This window comes from Furipterus horrens, unplaced genomic scaffold (genome assembly GCF_987537825.1).
Source record: "Furipterus horrens unplaced genomic scaffold, mFurHor1.1.pri manual_scaffold_10, whole genome shotgun sequence".
NCBI lineage: Eukaryota > Metazoa > Chordata > Mammalia > Chiroptera > Furipteridae > Furipterus > Furipterus horrens.
Window position 1 is genome coordinate 24,869,587 of NW_028327180.1, and position 21,767 is coordinate 24,891,353.

The following is a 21,767-nucleotide window of genomic DNA, read 5'->3' on the forward strand; positions in this document are numbered from 1 at the left end:
CTTTCCTTTGAACTTAGACTTTGAAATCTTGTATGTGTTTTCAATGTACAGCACATTTCACTGTGGACTAGCCACTTAAGAAGCACTCAATAGCAACAGCTAGTAATTACTACATGGGAAGTACAGCTCTAGACTTGTTAAAACTCATGTTAATACTGTCTTGGAACATCCAATATCCAAACACCCCACTTGATGGGTTCCTAACTAAGTTTCTCCAATGGACTATGACTTAAACACTCTTGACCTGTCGCTTCTATACCAGGTCATTGAATGAATTATGGTAAAGAATAGCTAAGAGCTTACTGTGTACAAATAAAAAATGAGTAAATTTATTAAAGTTGCAATGTAGTGCAAAACTAGAACAATCATGCTAGCTTCCAGAATTAACATTATTTATAATCACGTAGCATCTGCTAGGGCTTGCAATCTAGAAATTCATTAAGTGGCTACTTGGTTATTTTTAATATTTAATGACAAAAACATAACATAGAGGAGGGTCAGACAGTCTCCAGTTCCTCTTCACAATGGACTCAGTGAGTGATAACTTTGAGACAGACAGTGATCCAATCTGAGTCTCTTTTCAGTGCCCAGCATGTTCTTATCTGGTGTAAGTTAGAATATTCTTGCTCCCATTAGCAATCAAAGAGCATTCTTATTTTTGGCTCTTAGATTCAAAAGAATGGTAATTTAAGCTACAGCTCTGACCCTCTTAGCTGAATGGTTAGTACTTTTAGAAGCTGTGTTCTCTTCAGAGAGGGCTTTCTTTTTTTGTTTACCTTGACAACGGGCAGGAGATTCTTAAGGTCTCTTTGGTGGAAGAAGAATCTTCGTATTTAGAGGAAAATTAAAACTGATTTCCATCTGTTTGGCCCCATGTGTCATATTGTTAAACATTTCCACTACAGTTGTTCAGGGCATTGCATTTAATCATCTCAGGCCTAATAATGTATAGGCTACAATAGCATTAGCATAGAAGAAGGCATGGCATGGGAGCAGGGGACAGAAATAATAGAAATGGTTAGAAGCTACATCATTTGATAACACCTATCATCAGGCATCTGTCTCATTCCAGGTACATGTCCAGATGTGACATATATGTGCTACACATAATATCATTTCTATTTTTACAACACTTGTATGAGAAGGTTAGATGTTTTATTTTTCAGATAAAGAAACTAAGCCTGAGAAACAGTAAGTATTTTGAAGAAGGTTACAAACCTATTATGGTCCCTCTCTTCTCCAACCACATGACGCCTCCCAATAAAGTAAAAGAGATGGAAAAGGAAATGGTTTGCTGCAAACCACCAGAAATATCAAATGAAAGGGCAGGGTGTGAATTACACAGAGAGTGATATAAACTTGGTGGAGAAAAATATAATATTTCATCTGTATAGCAGAGAGAAGAGGGAAAAATTGAAGAAGCGGTGAAAATAATAGTTTCTTGAGGTGATCATAAATATGCTTCCACAGAAAATAAAGTTTTAGAGGAACAGTGGGAATTAAAAAAGTAGGAAGGACTGAATATGTAGAAGTGATAAATATGATTAAGAGACCAAAGGAGAGAGAAAAAAGTAATCTGGCTAACCATCTTATTGGTGGCTTTCAAATTTTTCTGACTAGAACCCAGAGAAAGAAATACATTTCACACACAGGGACCCAATTAACTAACACTGTGTGTGTGTACACACACACACATTTAGTGAGGTATATATTTAGTGATATGTAGTATTTAGTGACATATTTAATGATATATTTAGTGATATACATATATGTTTACTAAAACAGGTGCAAGGCAATTTAGTGAAGGAAGAATTGTCTTCTTAATAAATGGTGCTAGAACAGTTGGCTATCGAGATGCACAAAAATTGAATTTCAATCTGTCTCTCTTGTTATATACAAAAGTTAACTTAAAGTGGATCATGGACCTAAATGAAAAATTTTAAACTATAAAGCTTCTAAAGGAAAAGAGAGGAGAAAAATCTTTGTGACCTTAGGTTAGGCACATATTTTTTTAGATTCAAACTTTAAAGTATGATTCATAAAAGAACAAATTTATAAATTGGTCTTTATCAAAAATAAAAATTTCTATTTTCCATATGACAATGTTAAGAGGATAAAAATGGAATATATGGGCACACTAGAAGAAACCATTTGTAAAGTATGTATTGACAAATGACTTGTTTCCAGAATATATAAATAATTCTCAAAACTCTCAATTAAGAAAACAAAGCAATTTTTAAAAGATTGGAACACTTCATCAAAGAAGGTATACAGATGGCCAAAAGCACAAGATGCTCAAAGTCATTAGTCAATAGAAAAGTTCCAATTAAAACTATAATGAGACGCCACTCCATACCTAGTAGGATGGCGAAAATTAAGATCAATTCTACCAAGGACTGGCATGGATGTGGAGAAACCAGAGCTCGCAGACATGGCTGGCGGGAATGTAAGAGAATACAAGCACTTTGGAAAGCAATTAGACAGTTTCTTTAAAAGTTGATACACCCTACCGTATGATCCAGCCATTCCACTCCTAGGCATTTACCTAAGAGAAATAAAAGCATTTGTCCATATAAAGATCTGTAAAGAAATGTTCACAGCGGCTTTATTTTTAACAGCCTCAAACTGTAACTAATCCAAGGTCCACCAACAGGTAAACAGATAAACAGTTGTTGCATATCCATACTACTCAGTAATAAAAGTAAAAAATTATTGGTACATGTTATAACAAGGATGATTTCAAAATAATTATGCTTAGTGTAAGAAGCCAGACAAAAGTGAGAGCATACTTTTATAATGTCATTTATATAAAATTCTAGAAAACACAAATTAATCAAATTGTAACAGAAAGCAGAGAAGTGGCTGCCTGGGTATGTGAAAGGGCAGGGAGTGAAAAGAGAGGATTTACAAAGGGACATTGATGGATCTGTTCTTTATCTTGATTGTGATGATATTTCTTGGATGAGATTGCCAGATTTAGCAAGTAAACATATGGGACAACAAATCAGAGTTGAATTTCACATAAAGAATAGTTTTAGTATAAGTATGTACCATGCAATGTTTGGAACATACTCACACTAAAAAATTATTTATTGTTTATACAAAATTAAAATTTAACTGGGTATCCTTTATTTACCTTGCAATTTTGTTCAGAAGAATGGCACACTTTAAATATATGCAGTTTATTGTATGTCAGTTACACTCCAAGAAGGAATTGAGGTTCACCAACAAAGATAAAATGACTTTCCAAGTCTTTTCAGCCAATGGCAGCAAGGTCAAGACCAAAATCCCAATCGCCGTTCTCCCCATTTACACACTCCTCATATTATACCAAGTTGATTCTAGAAGAAAATGTTTGCTCGCCAGGATGGAAAAATAAGTCCCTAAAAGTAAAGATATTCACATATGTACTCATAAGAAAATTTAAATTAATTTATAACTTATTAATCTCTGCTCTCATCTGGCTTTGTGAGTCTAATAGTTCACCTATTCACAAATTTATTTTAAAAGCAAGGTGCTGCTGCATAGTGAAATCCATTCTTGGAATAAATAAGAAGTCATTTCATTTCAGTCCTCTTTTCTGTCTGGGAGCACAACCAGTCCCCTGGCTGTGTAAGCAGAAAAGAGTAAAGGTGTGATGAAAGATACAGAAATGTAAAGAGAACCTATGTATTGATTGCTGCTTCCTTGCTTTTTACAATGAAATATTTCTCAATAATCCAAATAGCAGTTCACAAGTTTTTCTTACAGCATACTTTCAGTCATTTATCGTTGTTTATGATATAATTTACAAGGTTGAGAAATACCACTTCTTAGTCTAAATGGCCCTGGTCTAAACTGAAGTCACTTCCTGCCATCTAGAAATAGACAGCCCTGTCCTGATGTACTATTTATCCAGGGACTAGAGAAGGAAATTGCCGTATTTCATGTAAGCCCAAAAGTGTTATTTTAATAAATTACATTTTCGCTGGTTTGTAATTGTGACGGGCCTTATTATCAATGCCTGCATCTAAAGTGGTACATTTCTTTAGTGTTCTCTTTTTGGAGCAAAGCTGGTATTAATTCAATAGTACATTTTACAACCCATCGCACCATAGCTCGGTAGCTATTTCCATCTAGTCCAGTGCTAGTTACGTTCTTCTCTAATTACTGTCATTACTCAGAGCACTAATGGAGCAATGCCTTCCTTCTCGGCTCTTCCCGGTGTGGATAAAACCAGTGTAATTCTTACCTACTGTTGTATTTTCAACCTATCTGTGTAATTTAGTGCCCCACCCCACTTTTCTATTTTTTATTTGTACTGGCAGGTTAGCTATGATTGCATCTTCTCACTGGCCACTTAACATGACTTTAATAATAAGAAAATCAATGATTGCAAAGTCAGAAATGAGGTGGGATCAAATGAACATCAGCAAGGTGGAATAAAACTATGCTCTCAACTGAGACCTAGTGTACAGATAAAAAATGAACTCCCTCATGCATAGATGAAATACTAATTTCTGCAGTGATATAGTCAACCATTTGATTCTAACAGATAGGGAAGCTTCCTATCTAAAATAGCCACGGAGGACATGTAAGGTAAAAGGCAAATATGAAACACACTATAGATCAGGGGTCAGGCAGCTACAGCCTGTGGGCCAAATCTGCCTCAATGTCTGGTTTCATGCAGCTAAAAATGGTCTTTAACTTTGGTTGAAAAATTAAAAGAAGACTATCTAGACTTCTGCCCAAGATGGAGGCCTAGACTGACATGCGCTGTCACCCTCCACAACTAAGAAGGAATACAACTACTGTGAAACCAAAACTAACCAGAAGTTCCAGAAAATAAATGGAAGTCCAATGTATAAAGTTATAAAGAAGTGGTGCTCGTCTGGACAGGTAGGAGGGGTGAAGCTGGTGTGGAGAGGTCAAGCTGTGCTGGTGGTGGCAGCTGTGGCAACGGGCGGCAGGACAGCGGTAAGCACAGACACCCATATTTCAGGGGAGGCGAGAAGTGCCTGGGGAACACCCTCAGCTGCAGACCAGACCTGTCAACTTGCGATTCAAATGCTGGGGAAGGCAGACCCTCATTGCCTGGGACTGTGAAGCCCGGTGGAGGTGGGGACGGAGGAGGAGGCTCCTGGTCTCTCAGAAGAGAGTGAACAGCAGGAATCCATCTTGGACCCCAACTCCTGCACAAAGTGCCACAGTGTGGTGAGAAGGGTCGCCCAGTAGTGATGAATGCACGGGGCTCTGCCCCCTATAGCGTAGGAGGTGTGACAGCCCTGCCCAAGAAGGAAAGGTAAATAAAAACTGGCAGGATGGCAGAGATCATGACAGAGATCCCAATCATGCAGCTGACCAGACAGCAAACATGATTTACTGGGCCAGCAGATAGATAATCTTTCTGCAGCTCACTTCAGAGCTATAGTTATAAGATAGCTTGCAGAACTAACAGCGGATCTTAAACAAGATGGGGAAGGAATGAAGGCTAGTCCTGCTGAAATGAACGAAAACATATACGAAACAAGTAGTGAGGGAAGGAAAACCAGGGATCAAATCAACAAATCGGAACACAGGGAAGGAACGGTCGACCAGTGCAGAAAGAGGAAACAAAAAGTGAGGAAGATGATGAGAGGCTCAGAAACCTCTGGGACAGCTACAGGTGCTCCAACATCCAAATTATAGGGTTGCCAGAAGCTGAAGAAGAAGAACTAGAAATTGAAAAATTATGTGAAAAAATAATGAAGCAGAACTTCCCTAACTTAGGGAAGGAAATAAGACTTACAGGTCCAGAAGGCACAGAGAGTTCCAAATAAACTGGACCCAGGGAGAACCACACCAAGACACATTATAATCAAAATGTCAAAAATTAAGGATAAAGAGAGAATCTTAAAAGCAGCAAGAGAGAAAAGAATTAGGTACAAAGGGGTCCCAATAAGACTATCAGCTGATTTCTCAAAGGAGACTTTACAGGCAAGAAGGGAACGGCAAGAAATATTCAAAGTAATGAAAAGCAAAAACCTACCACCACGATTACTCTATCCAGAGAAACCGTCGTTCAGAATAGAAGGGCAGAGAAAGTGCTTCCAGGACAAAGTAAAACTGAAGGAGTTCATCAGATCCGAACCACTGTTATATGAAATGTTAAAGAGACTTGCTTAGGAGAAGGAGGATCAAACCTATGAACATTAAAATGAAAACTGTATCACAACAACCAACAACAGAAGCTAGGGAATCGAAACAAAGGCAAGCTGAGTAGGCAATGAGAGTGGAAAAAGAATAATAGGTATGGGGAACATATTGGAGGGAAGTCAGTGGGAAGGGGGAAGGGGGGGAAAGGAGGGAGATGATACAGGAATTAAGAAGCATAGTAGGAGGGAATGGAGTAGACAGGAAGATGTTGAGAAGAACTATATGCACAACCAATGGGCATGGACTAAGGGGGGGCGGCAACTGAAGGAAGGGCATCACTGGGCAGAGGGGAACAAAGGGAAAAGAAATTGGGACAACTGTAACAGCATAATCAGTAAAATATATTAAAAAATAGAAGAAGACTATCTGTGGACACGTGGCATTATAGAAACTTCTAATTCCAGTACTTATAAATAAAGTTTAATTGCAACATAGGTACACAGTAGTTTACATATTGTCAACGGCTGCTTTGCACTGCAATGGCAGGGTTGGAGTTGTGACAGAGACAGTGTGGCCTGCAAGCATAACATATGTATTCTTCAACCCTTTACAGAAAAGTTTGCCAACCTCTGCTCTGATCAAAAGGTTTAAAGAGAGAGAAACACCAGCAGCTGGTCTCTCTCCCTTGCTTATCCCGAAGGAGCACCCGGCTTGCCTCCATTTCCCTGTATTGTTTCATACAAAGCCGTATCTCCACCTATGAGAGCATGAACACCAAACAAAGTATAATTTAGCACGTGATCAAGAACCACAGTAGAGTGAAGTAGGACTTTAAGTAATTTTATATCGTCTTCAAAGTAGATTGTAAAGCAATAAAAAGTTGCATTGTATGTGTATGCGAGAGAGATTGAGATTTCCTATTATTATGGGAGAAATGTTGCCCTTTATGTTTTGTAGCAGATAACCCAGAGACCAGTATACCTTTCTTCCTTTCTAGAAAACTTGCGTTTTGTTTGAGTGTCTACCTCGGCCTCAAGTGACTCAAGATTAAAGCCTGATTCATCCAAGCCAGTCACTGAAATCCAATCCTCTTGCCAATGCTTAGTCCTAGGGAGAGATGAATGACTCAGTCCTGGCCAACAAAAGGAGAAAGGAATTCACCTGGGGTTTTCTAGGAAAAGCTTTTCCACTGATGAAACACACAACCCTTTTGGGCATCCTGTCGTTTGCACATGATACCTGACCCTAGGACAGCTTCCTGGATACCGCGAGGGGAGCCTGACCGAAGGCATTCCGGCACACCAAGGATGAAGACATCATTGACCTAGAGAATTAAGCAACCCCAAGTGCATCCTACCTCAGATCTTATTGTATGACATAATCTTCCTTATTATCTAATCCATTTTGTGATGGATTTCTTGTTACTTGCAGCACTCTAATGCACTTTCATTAGTTCTGCGTACATAGATCTTATTAATGTCCCTTTTCATGGGAATGTCTACAGCCTATTTCCCTGAATGGTAAAGAGTTTCTCATAATAAAATTGACTAGTTTCTGCACATTTATACTATGAAAATTCTAAACCAGAACCCCTCCAAACACTGAAACCTGTTTATTATTATGTACTTAGATTTCTCCTTCAGGTGAGATGAACCTGTGGACGATTGCACGGATGCAAAGTTTTGTCAAGATGAGTCTGTCAGGGTTGTTTTTTAAAAGTCCAGAATGTTTATAAAACTTTTGATCCTGACTTTTTTCTCTACTCACTAGGAAAAATACAGAATTTTATGTTTTTGGATTACATGAGCAACTTCAATGATAAAATAGTTGTTCTTTCAACAAATACAACCAAGCATTTGCTTACAGAATTGCATTGCTCCAGAATACTATGAAGTTGCAAAGCAAATAGAAGACAGTTTAAGTCTCTAAAGGGTATGAATGAGAGGTCGTCTGACAAGCAGAGCAACAAGACACGCACTCATGGAACAGCTGGGAAACCTAAGCGCACACATGAAACATATATCAAGCTGTACTTTAAAGTTTCAATGAATAATAATGTCTGTCTTGAGAGCAGACAAGCTTTCCTAGAGGAGGTGAACGTGGTCTTTTTAGATTGGATGGTGTGTTAGTCCATTCGGGGCTGCTATAATAAAATACCATAGCTTAGGGACTTGTAAACAACAGAAATTTATTCCTCATAGATCTGGAGGCTGGGAAGTCCCAAATCAAGGCATCTGGTGTGGGACAGATTCTGTGTCTGGTGGGAGACTGCCTCCTGGTTCAGGGATGGCCATTTTTTGCTATAACTTCACAGAGCAGAAGTGGTGAGGGGGCTCTCTGGGTCTCTTTTTTAAGGGCACTAAACCCATTCATGTCAGCTCCACCCTCACGGCCTAATCACCTCCCGAAGTCTGTGCTTCCAAATACCACCACATTGGGCCTGAGGAGTTAGCATATGAACTTGGGGGAAGGACACAAACATTCAGTCAACAGCATATGAGAAACCAGAAAAACAGAGGCCATGTCCTATTAATCGTTGTTCACACTGACCCAGTGCCGGGGACACAGTGGGGTGCCATCAATATTAGTAGAATCATTGGTTGAACTATACATAAGTATCAAGTGAATTCTCTAATTCTTTATAACTCTGAATTCCAATTTAACATTCTATGCATAATTACCATATAAAATACCCTAGCGACACAATAATCCCATGAGTTTATTGGAAGTAGTTTGAGTTTCTTTGAAGCTGCCTCTAAAGTTTCAGATTGTCCACAGGAGGTTTATTGTTTGAAAGTAAACAAACGTATTTAGCAAAGATGTTTCTACCTGATGTTGATTTGCCTCTTTCAGATATCTGACAAAATGAACCTTTCAGTTTGTTCAATGGCTAGACCCCTTGAATAATTGTACCAAATGAATTGAAATGCAGCATTTAAAAAAGTTCCAGTCCATGAGTCCATTCTGTGGTAACTGGTGGAACTGGGGAATCCTATTCACATTAACTGATGCAGTCACTCATCTCTAACATCATGTGTCCATTAGAGTTCATGGCATAGTTCCACATTCCCACCAGCACCCTCTGCCCTTTGTCTTGCCTTGATTCTCCCATCAAGTCCGGCTGTTCTGCACAGCGCATCTGCAATGGCCAATTTGTGCCTATAGTGTCAACAGAATTTCAGAGTTTCAACTGATTAAAACACTCATTTTCATGTTCTACTTGATTCCTTTTGAGTTATTTCCTTGGTATATTTTGTTTTGGTCACTGAAGTGGAGCTCTGGCCTCATGAGGCAATAGTGTGATAGACTCATGTAAGATGGCTATGCACTCTCACCCTTCTCTCTGCCTCTAACAATTAAAAATAAATGTTGTGAAAAGCAGTCCCCCCCTCCTCCGACCTTACTCTTAAATATCATGAAGTCCAGAAGAGGAGGATTTAAGGCAGTTCTTGAAGTTGGGTTGCTCTTTAGATATTTAAAGAAGTACTTGTTTTTCTTTCAATACTTCCGGGCTTATGATGGAATTCTTTAATTCATTTATGTAACATACAATTCACTTCAGCATTCAACACGTGTTTCATGAGGACCTACTATGTTCAAAGCACTGTACTGGCAATGAAGAGTTTACAAAGATTGTGTGTGTGTGTGTGTGTGTGTGTGTGTGTAATGCAATACTATTTGTCCATGAGAAAGAAGAACATCCTGCCATTTGCAACAATAGGGATGTAGCTTGAGGACATGATGCTAAGTGGGATAAGTCAAGAGAAAGACAAATACTGCATGATATCACATATGCATAATCTAAAAAACAGCCAAACTTTAAAAACAGACTGAAATGGTGGTAACCAGGGACTGAGGATTGGGGGGGTAGGAGAGATACTGTTTACAGGTACAAACCTGCTACAAGCAGTAAAGAACTCCTGGAGAGCTAATGCTCAGTATAGTGAATATAGACAACAATCTTGTATTCTAATCATCAAACTTAAAAGATTACATATTAATTACATATTCCAGCTACTAAAAAGGAATAATAATTACAGGGCGGGGCAAAAGTGGGTTTATAATTGTATGTGAAACACAAAGATTATTTTTGTATTAATAGTTACTAATTATTCTATTATTTTCTATATGAGCAACTGTAAATCTACTTTTGCCCCACCCTATATGTGACATAATAGAAGTTTTAATAACAACTACAATGGCAATCAAATTACAGTATCAAAATGTATGAATTCAACATGTTGTATGCCTTAAAGTTACACAATGTCATATGTCAAATATTCTTCAATTAAAATTTTTTTTTAAGTTTACAGAGATAAATAAGGTATAGCCTTTACCCTCTAGGAGCTTACAAATAGAGAAAATCCAATACATATAATATAAAAAAGAAGATGAAATAAAAAAAAAAAAACTACTGTGAGGGCAGCATGCTGAATGTCTAAGCTTGACTTGGGGGATTAAAGGGTGCTATCCAGAAAAGGCCAATTTATGCCAGTTTACTCACAGTAAGCCTTGAAAGATGAATTTTGATAACAAGATAAAGTGAAAAATGTTAAGAATCAGAAAGTAGGCTAAGATCAGCAATTCTAAGAAGTTTGGATGAAAAATTTATAGGCACCGGAGGAAACCATTTCGAATTTTTCTTTTTAGAAAAGAAGGTGTTTTATTTTATCTTAGTTTTTGATGATTCTCTGCAGCTCTATGGAGAATGGATTAGAAAAGAGAAAAACTAGAGCCATGACTAGTTAGGAGGTTGTGTGACAATACAAATGAAACATAATGAAGGCTGTTTAATGTAATTGCCTGTCTCTTAACTAAGATGTAGGCTCCATGAAGGTAAGGCCTTTGCTTTGTCCACTGCTATGGCCCCAGCACTCAGACCAGTGCCTGACATATACAGCTCACAAAATATTTGTGGAGTAAATGAATAAATAAATCAGTGTAAGAATATAAGAATGAATGAATGAATAAATGAATGTACAAATGAACTAAAACGATGCAAGTGCAGAACAGAGGTCAGAAGGAGACATTTGCCTCAGAGATGAATTCTCTGTCTATTGACACATGCCATAGCTGGGTACTTTTCAAGTGTTGGCAACAGATGAAGTTTGTTGGAAAATCTCCCAGATTTGCCTGTCTGTGCTCTTCCCAGCATCTGTGGCATCTGCCTCCTCAGTGCCCATCATCTCCCCACCATCTAGAGCAGAGGGTTGGCAAACTATGACTCCTGGATCAAACTGGTCCTGCCACCTGTTTTTTTTTGGGGGGGTGGGGTGGGGGGCAGGCCTGTGAGCAAAGAACAGAAATGGTTGAGGTGGGGAAGCAAAAGGCAAAAGAAGAATAATGCTTTGTAAAATCCATGGGAATTACCTAAAATTGCAATGTCTGTGAAAATTACATGAAATTACATTAAGTTTAATTGCAACACAGCCATGCTCATGTGTTTACATTATGGCCAATGACTGCTTTGGCCCTGAAGCGGCAGAGCTGAGTAGTTGAGACAGAGACTGTATGGCAGCAAAATCAATTATATTTACGTTTTGGTCCTTTACAGAAAAAGTTTGCCAACCTCTAATCTAGAGGAACTCTCAGGAAAGTATATGGGAAGGAAAGTTTATAATAATCAATAATGATCAATAAATCTTTCATTAGTGAAATCTTCTAAAATATATACTTTAACATATAATAGGCAAGACAAAGCACCAAATTAAAACAAAAAACCAACAGGAAAGGGGAAAATATAATACTACTAATATTAGCTGTATATCATGTGCCAGGTTCTCAGCCAAGCACTTCTTTAAATAAAATTGCTTCTCTCCTTTCCTTCCCACAAAGCTGCAAGATAGGCATCAATTTTCTCACTTTATAAAGGAGGAACCTAAAATTCAGAGGCTGGATAATTTTCCCCTGAGTCACAAAGCCAACACAAGACAAAGCCAGCCTTTGAACCCAAAGCAGTTTACCTTCAAAACCACATCCTTAACGGTAACTTTAGAATTTCAGACACAAATGGGCAAGCGACGTCGGGCACGCACCTGGGGGAGAGGGGAAGTAAGATCTTCCTACCGTCCTTGAAATTGCAGTCTTTCCCGGGCAGGAAGATAGGAGGAGGTGGAACCGTGAAACCTGGAGCCCGTTTTAACGGAAGCACGTCTCCTTCCCAGCCATCCTGGCGGACAGATTGAGCCACGCTGGGCAGTTCTACTTAAGCATTACAGCTGCAGACAATCCCACTAGAGCTGGCCCTTGGACATGAAAGAGAACTCCAAAGAAGACAGGCAGGTGAGGGTTTGGTTAACCCAGGAGCTGCCAGCTTCATTGTTGGCAAAATGAGGGCTCGAGTTTTTGGGAAGAGGATTAAAGATCCAAGAATAGTTGCCATAGTATGGAAAAAAACCCCAAAACTTAGGAACACACTAGGGGATGTAACAACAGTAGTTGAATAGAGATAACTGTTAAAGGAAAAATAGGGAGAACGTAGACTGAAGGTGACTTGGAAGTTTCACTTTTAAGCAGGGAATCAGAGCCAGCATAGAGTCTAGGCTCTGGAGGATGAGGTTTGGGAGAGGAGCAATGGGCCATTTAAAGCCAAACTCCCACGGCAAACCACACTTCTGCGTGTCGCTGGTTGGGTGGTGATATGTGAATCTTTTGGTTAGGTAACGCTGGGCTGGCTATAGATCCGCTGTGAAAGGGTGCGTGGCCCTCAGCCTACGGCGTCCAGCTGCCTCTGCCGCGCAGGCAGGTGCCTGAGTCAGCTGCGTGGCCAGGGCTCCCCAAGGGTCTCCTGCATCGCGCTCAGTGCACCGCTCTATTTCTAAAGTGCAGATGCAGAAATGATGGTATAGAAAAGTCCAGGGGTTTGACTACAGCCATGGAGATCTTTGGCTGGAGCCCCCCAAACCCCTACCCCCGACGCGCACACTTGGTTTGCAGAGCACATGTAGATTTCACTACAGGAAAGCTCAGTGCTTTTAACTCAGCTGTCAAGCAATGGCTCTCTTGAAAAATGCATTGCGGTCCACAGAGTGGGCTAACCAAGGAACTAACTACAGATGCATATCTGCTCTAACATTTGTAGTAGAATGCGGCAAATGCAAAAATTTTAACATTAACGGAAACATTACACACAGGATCAATATTTCCCCAAATCTGTTGGAGTCTCAAAGATTCACACACGTGACCCCATGACTCAATAGAGAAAAATGTGACATGTTTAAATATTTGAAAAGCTGTGGATTACATAAATGTAAACAGATTTATTTACCATGGGATTTCTCAAAACTTTTAATATACTTTCATATTCTGGGAATATCTAACAGATGAATGTAGCAAACAGCGTTCTCAGATATATTTGACTATGCAGCACCCTCAGCCACCCCCTAACCCCCCACATATATTTTTAGGTGCACTCATAGGAGCAGCTTTTGATGAAACAGTTGGAAAAACACTGGCCTAAACATACACTGAAGTTCCATTAAGACTAACAGTTTTTTCTGTATTTCATCCTGTTTAGAGAAGATTTAAAAATTTCCTTAAGATAGTTTTGTAGGTAAGACCTCAAAACCCGTCATATTGAGAGAGAAAACCGATTTTCACGCTCTGGCCATTCTATACTTTACCAAAGTAATTATACGCAAGTGAAAACCTGAGGCAAAGAAGATTGAAGCCACGATGTATTCATCGAGGGAAATTAGCCACAGCAAATACTCAATGCAGCATGGGGAGCAATGAAGATTAGGAAGCTGTGAAAACATCTGCCAAAGTCATGTGTTTGAAGAGCAATTTCTCATGTTTTCAACTTCCTTGGAAAGCTTAGATTACTTTTCCAAGCACAGACTTGTCACTCTATTGCAGCACCTGGTCAGAGCCCTATGCATCCGTGCTCTCTGCAAATACTGAGCTCCCTGATCCACAGGGCCAGGAGGGACCAGGTGACAGAGAGCCTGACCGCAGAAGTTTCTGACTCTGAGGTCTTCAGTCAGTTTTGATAACGGGAATTTAGTTCTTCCTGTGGTCTATAGCATCTCACTGACTATTTTTAGTCAGTACCATTCTTCTTAAATGTCTTCGCTCCCTTTTATGTTTTCACATCACTAACTTTCAATATCAAGTTTATTTCAGTGATCTTTCCCCAGACCTTGTCTTATTTTTGCTTGTTTCACTCCCTTCACAATTCATTGATTACTTCTTGTTTGATGTCTTACACTCAAAATACCAATATGTATTAAATGCCCTTGCTTTGATTGTCACCTGTTATAAACTGTCCTTATCACCTGACAGTCTTCTCCATTTTCCAACTGCTTCTGATATATTTGGGAGATTTTCTAATTCTAATTTCATATTTTATCTATCTACATAAACACCCCCATGTCTGAAGGCCTACATCCTGCACATGTGACATGAATGAAGATTTTTAATGTATAAAATATATCTGTATTAAGCTGAATATAAACAGAGTAGATCAGTGGGGCAATTATAGGCTCAGTTTGTGGGACGGCCTGTCAGGGAATCAGGAGCTTGTTAGCTGTAACTCTGGACAAGTAACCAACCTTTCTGTGCCTCGTTTCCCCACCGACAAGCTGGGGAAAGTATATTACTTATCTCATTTGGTTATTTTAAAGATTGATTGAATTAACATATATAAAAGGCCTATGATAGCACCTAGAACATAGCAAATGCCATGTAATTATTAGCTAAGAAAGGTATTTTTGCTCTGGCTGTGTGGCTCAGTCAGTTGGAGGGTCATCCCATACACCAAAAAGGTTGCATGTTCAATCCTAGGTCAGGGCACATACCTGGGTTTTGGGTTCAATCCCCAGTCAGGGCGCATACAGGAGTGAACAATGTTTCTCTGACTTGATCTTTCTCCCTTCTCCCCACCAAAAAAAAAAAAAAAAAAGAAAAAAAAGAAATTAATATCCTTGGGTGAGGATTAAAATAAATAAATTAAGTAACAAAAACATCTTTGAATAAAGTGTGGAGATTTTTTGAAGTATTTTTTTCTGGTTTTTGAAGGTCCAGATTACAGAAAGGATCATCTACCTAAAATTCCACAGCACATCTCGTATATAGGAGAGAAGCGCCCGGCATTGGAGAAAACGGGAGATCTCAGATATTTGTGGAGGCCCGCCTCACACGTATGCTTACCAGCAAAATATAAACATGAGTATGTTGGTGGAGTTGGCTGGGGAATACCGGAGTATAATTTTATCAACAAAACAAGGCTTGAGAGTGGCTTTCACATCAAGGTATTGCTCTTAAATTTCTGTTCTTCATAGCATACTGTTGTCTGATTTGGATTCTTCCTGAGTTTGCTTCCAAAAGAAATATCATGTTCTTGGTCTGCCATGGAGAAATAATGGCATTTGAGTTTTGCAGAAAAATGTGTGGAGAAATTTACTTGCTACCACCCTTCCCGTGTAGGCCCCCCAATCCGTGAGAGGAGAGGTGTGAAGAAAGCGAGGTCATGGGTAACGAGCAAGCATTGGTGTCTGGCTTGGGATGTGTTCAGATTCACATTTATGCTGCGACATTCACACACACTGTCCCCTCCCAGCAACTGTTCTGTGAGTGGGTGTTGTAAAAGCAGGCTGCGCTGGGTGGACAGCATTCACAGAGCTAATCAAGGAGTCCGAGATCTCTAAAATCCACCGTGTGGGTAGTGCCTCTGAGTCAGGTAATTCAGAGGGTCCTCAGAAACTCTGTCTTATTGCTCTGGGTGATGTGGATCCTGGATGAGCCCATACAGTCAACTCTGTAAAGGAAGACAGCACAGGTGATTTTAGAAGTAAAATCTGAAAACTCGATCTTTTTTCCAGGCAGGCCTTTGCATTATCTGAAAATGGAATCTGTATCAATTTGGCAATAACTGAATTTCCTTGAATCTTAAGGCAATACAATATGGCCTCCTATGGGAAAGGTTGACAAAAGGAAAAGCCTCGTTCTGGCCCCACCTGTACAACAGCACAGGGCACTGACTGGGAGCTCAGTCTCTGACACCGGACAGATCTGGGTTCAAATCCCAAGTTGGAGGTAGGTTTGGCTCTGTGACCTCAGGCTGTGAATTCACGGCTCTGTGTCTCTGCTCCCTCCTCTTCCACAGGGCAGAGTTTAGAGGGCCCACTTCCTAAAATCTCTGAACTCCTTTTCTAGTTCTGCCACCTACTAGCTGTTGAGTGGTGTTAGGCAAGTTCCTTAACCTCTGGGCTTCTGTTTCTTCATAACAAATCTTGGTGTTTACTTATTAGGCTACTGTAAACATTAAACAAGTCACTATTTGCAAAGTGCTGGGAACAGTGCCTGGCCTACATCAAGCACTCTATGTGTTTAGCATTATTATCATGTTGTGAGGGTTAAATATGAGAACACAAGGAAAGCACTAAGCATGATGTGTTGCATGTGGTTGACATCTAAATTTCAGCTCTGAACATTGTGGTTGTGGTTAGTGTCACTTAGTGCTCAGGTTCTTCAACTGTGTCCTGTTCCACTTAGGCACTAAAGATGAAGATCAGAAATTTAATTAAATATCAAAACCGGCCACCAGCAAGGAGAGTACAGCCCCAGAGAAAGGCAGCTGGTTTGATGGGAGTCCAGAACTTCTGTTTCCTTGTGGCTTCTCTTTGGCCAATGCCCTGCTTGGGTACACAGTCCTCAATGGGTCTGCCCATCTTGAGTGTGTATAGCTTCTCTTCCTTCATCTTTAGCTTAAGAACACATTTGTCTGCTCAAATGAAGGGTCTTTGAAACCAAAAGGGACATCGGCCACAACTTCGCCTTCTAGGAGGGTATTTATCCCATTTCTTTCATTTGCATTTCACAGGCGGCTTTAAGTCACCACTCTGCCTGGTGGTCCTGTCCTCTGGTCACCTGTGGGACTGAGTGTGAGCCATACGATGATTTTCTTTCCCAACTCCTGGCACACACAGAAGCTGGTCTGGTTTGACACAAGCTGTAAGGGCTCTTGCTTCTTATCCCCGCACTTTCTTGGCCCTGGCATTTTCATAGTAATTGTTTTCAAGGATTTACCTGTCTCGGGTAACAGTCTCAAAAAATATCTTAAAGGGTTTCTTGGACTTAGAACTTTACAAGGCGAGCAAAAAGATTCACTGAGAATGACTATACATATTAGCAAAGAACCAGATATAATTTTCTGATGTGAAGGCCTAGGTATTGTCATCAAGACTGCTAGGGGTCTCGGTACCCCACATATGACTTCCCCTTTAGATCCAAGGCAGACAGCAACATTCGTGCTTCAGTCTAGTGTCACACTAGGATTCCTTATCAATCCAGTGCTTCACATGGCTACTTCATGTCAGACCTGGTATGAATTGACATTTGAGCCGATACACACACACACACACACACACTCCATGCATAAAAACAAACTCCTAATAACAAGAAATATATGAGAGGAGCTGGTACATTCCCTCCTGTGATATAAGTTAATGAAATGTCTCGGTCCACGTCTTGTTCTCTCTCTGGTTCCCTGTCATTAGTGGACCTCCATCACACCCTCCACTGTCCTTATCCTTAATAGTCTCGGTCAAGATGGCATTTGGTTTCAGGCTAAATTCAGAGATGTCTCAGGGTCTCTCGCTGCAATTGCTGGAACCTTGATTTTGAGCACAAACCTTTATCTAGTAGATGCTTATAGCCTGCACAGCTGCTCTTCCTAATTTACTGCTCTGGGTTTTCACGAGGCCGGCAGTTAAGGAAGCTCAGGCAAATGGAGAAGGCCGGGGGCAGCTGCTTCCTACCTGGGATGGTCTCTCCTCTTTGGGGCACTAGGAGGGGCCCCGTAGATCATCTGGATTTTGGTAGAAAGATAATAACTTCCAGGTTGAGTGACACGTGAAAAATTTCCCCACATTGCAAAGGTCAGTAAAAATCACAATATCAGGTTTCTCTTCTGGATCTTTTTGTGTTTAGCTATTTCCTATTCACTCGTATGTGGGTTACAGGGCCATAGTGATGTATGTGGATATAAGCCAGCAAACATCACTGCTTTTGTTATTATCTCAGATTTAAGAGCAGTACATTCTTTTTAAAAACGGATTTGGTCTCTGCCAAACTCTATGTGTTGTTTCTGGAAGAATATGTGGAAACCATTGAAACAATTCCTTTGGTTTCAACCTCATGGTAGATTGAGGACAATTCTGACTGCTGCTTTGCTGGGCACAGCTCCTCTTCGCTGGCCCTTCTTTCATCAAAACCTGGACAGTACCCGCTGGCTTCCTCACCACGCCCATCTTCTGCTCCTGCCCTCTGATCTTGCGACCAAATGATTTAAGTCTTGTGATTTGCCCACAGAAACCACGTTGTACTGGACTTGATGGCTAACTCTTCATAGGTGTGAGCCCAAGAAAACATGAAGTCCATTAATCATAACATATATTTATATAACCACTTTATCATCCTACAGTATAACAACTTGAAAAATCTACAGAAGGTAATAAGGAGAACTATGGGAACCTATAAATATCTTTATAATATAATAAAAGTAAAATCTTTGAGGCTTTGAAAATTCTGCCTCACAATCGGGCACAAGTTCTATTATTATAACACACAGAGAGCTTGTTTGTGACAGATTTATGGCCATTTGAACACACTTCTGGTGAGATGTGGAGTTTCTTGAAGGCTGTCGAATAAATGGACCCACAATTGGTTGTTTCAGCGGAAATTTTTCTCACTGTGGTTTAGTTAGAGAAAGTAAACATAAAAAGAGCCCCCATTGACTGAGTATTTATTGTGTGAGGGAGGTACTCCGATTATTTACATTTTACAGATGAGGAAACTGAGGTATTGGCAGGTGAGGTTCCTTGCCTGAGGCCACACAGCTGGTAAGTGGTGGAGCCAGGAATTCAACTCAGGCTGTGAATTCAGGACTTAGAGGGAGTGCAGTGTGTATGAGGTGAATGACAGAAATGGAAGCCAGAATGTTCTGCTATCATTTTTCTTTAAGGCGGGATCTGGCTGGGGTCAATTCCAGTTTCCTTCTCTTGTAAGGTATGCATCCTTTCTTCAGGGTTCCCCAATTTTCTCCTCCCATTCTGCCTTCTTTGCACACACTGCACTTCATTTATAATATTAAAATGAATTACTAGTAGCTATCATCCACGTATTTGATATAATAAGATGTATCTTAGTAATAGTTGTTTTTGAAATTTTTAACAAATACTTTATAGTGTTTCAAAAATAAAGATCAAATGAAAACTTTGGCATTATGGAAAAAAAAAATAGAGGTCCTACCACATTCTTTCCTTGTCCCAGCCTGACCCTGTGCATTCTCCCAAACTGTTCACCTTCACACAACAGTGTCTAGGAAAATTTTCAAATTCACCTAGAAAAAAAGAAATATTTCCAGTGTGGAGTTGATTAGTGTAGACCACTGATCACATATTTCAGAATTCCTGGGTGTCTTTTACCCCAAATCTCTCATTTACTTTTGGGTTCATTTGGATGAATCACAGACACCAGTATTGAGTCTCACACCCCTAGTCTTCAGATAGTCTAATCAATACAGAAAAATTTAAAAGACAATAAAGCTTCCTTTTTCAACCGAGTTATACAAGCAAAATAAAAAATAGCTTTTCTAGGATCAGGCATGTCTTTGGATTGTTGCTATTCTTCCCCAGATGGGCGTGTGTTTATTTCTCACTTCATACTTCTTAGAGTTATTGGCATCCTAACGGTTTGTGGTTTAATATATAAATAATTACATTAGCACCTTTCATCCTGAAGTGCTGTGCATGCATTTTCTGATACCACGGGAAGCCTTCAGTAAGGGAGTGCCACATGCTGACCATGTGTGGGGGAGGAGACACATGGGCTAAAGAAGCCAAAAAACCCTCCTTATTCTTGAAAATAATATATTAACACTATTAACCTCTGTATCCACAGATGTTATATTGTTCCCATTTTAGAAAATTTGGCTCTATCAGATTCCTCAAATAAATAGAAGGAAGTAATTTTCTTATAAAGTTCTACTCGTTACTGGTTTCTGAACTTCTGTGAATAAATTTTATGTTTGCTGCTTCCTTTCTCTAACAGATCATGCAAATGGCAAGGGAGGCATATGTCACTGATGTGTGCTCCCTGCACTGTGTTCAAAGCAGCCCCACGAAGAATAATGTGTTTGCAAAGGGAAGCACCTCTGTGGGTAGCTAGGGATGCTGCCACCTCCACATTCCACAGGGCAACACAGCTCCTCGATGAAACAAAGAGCTTTCTCTCTCTTGTTGAGGTTACTTTATAGATAATTATTGGTGAACTGGAAAAAAAGACATATTAATTGTCATACCTTTTGTTAGGGTGTAGAAACATGAAAAAGAAAGAAGGAAAAGGAACTCAATGTAATTTAGAACCCAGTGGGTGATTTTATTCCTTAGTTAAGGAAAGCTAAAAATACACCATGGTAGTTACTAACATTTGTAGGGCTCAACATAACACCTTGAGTCTGTATTTAAATATAAATATCATCCTAAAAAATTATAATTCTTAAAGTTAGTAATTAAGCATATGCCACAGGTTTTCAACAAATATTATTTGATGCTGATAGGGAGATTCAAAGCTAAGAGAAGACTGTATAAATTAGAACGGGTTCTAACAAACCTGTGGTTTGACCCCATAGCCAGCCTCCTCTAAATGTACTGTCAAAGAATTCTGAAACTTGGGTGTGATTGAATATCCTAAGCACAGGTGGCTAAAATACCAGAACATCTGTTTTCTAAATCTGGCATTTATCCTGGCTTTTAAAGATTTTTAGGAGAAATTCTAAAGCCATAAAAAATTTAAGTTTATAGTTTTTCCCAACTATTCATATACAGCACTCCCAGAATACCTTAGCTGTGTTGTCAAAAATTTATAGAATGTGTAGCAAATAAGACTAGCAATCTGGAGATCCCCATTCTTTTCCCAGGACTGAACCTAGGAAATCAAGCAATCTTAATGGAGCAAAATGGAAACAATTTATTAAATATAAGAGGTCCCCTGCTACATCATCATTCCTGCTATGTATCTGGGCACAAAGAAAATGGCACTGAAATAAGTGCTGTAGGAATTCATGTGAATTCCTTCAGCTGGGGAAGAATTCATAGGGAAGTTATTTTGTGTGTTGTTAAAGTTTTTAGTGCAACTATTGTTAGCGATTAGACGGCACAATCCCAGCCACATTCCCAACAGCTTCAAGCAACTTGAGGTCTGAGGTCTGTTTTATTTGACCTTGAACTGACAGCCTCAACTCCACACCTCCTGGTGCTTAGAAAGGCATAGATGATTATCCATAATATGGGAGACAGAGACTGAGATTGCTTCTTTTCTCATACAGTGTCTTTGTTGAGAGACCAGGTTACAGAAGGGGAGAAATGAATTTTTAAGTGAGCATTAGATCAGAACTATTCTACTCCTAGCTTATTCAATAGTTGTTTGAAAATTATTTATGACTTAATTTTTTTTACTGACACTTTTACTATCACTGTTCACAATGCCTAAACTACCACCCCTAGTGTAGTTCTGTGTTTTTGAAACTAACTGGACAATTAGCTTGGGAGAAGCAAGCCCATTTTCTAACCTTTGAATTAACAATAGTGCCGATATATTAGAAAACTCCAAGGGTGAGAACAGTTGCAAAACAGGCACGGGATTGTATTTCA

The 21,767-nt window shown here is 39.6% G+C and overlaps 1 protein-coding gene across 1 annotated transcript in view; it reads left to right on the forward strand.

Moving 5' to 3' along the window:
- The window catches only part of SPMIP2 (sperm microtubule inner protein 2), an 85,502-nt gene that overhangs the window by 37,986 nt on the left and 25,749 nt on the right, over window positions 1-21,767 (forward strand). Inside the window, exon 2 of the mRNA XM_090290163.1 lies at window positions 15,093-15,365. Within this exon, the coding sequence (XP_090146289.1) occupies window positions 15,093-15,365 (273 nt within the window). The remainder of the gene's footprint in view (window positions 1-15,092; window positions 15,366-21,767) is intronic.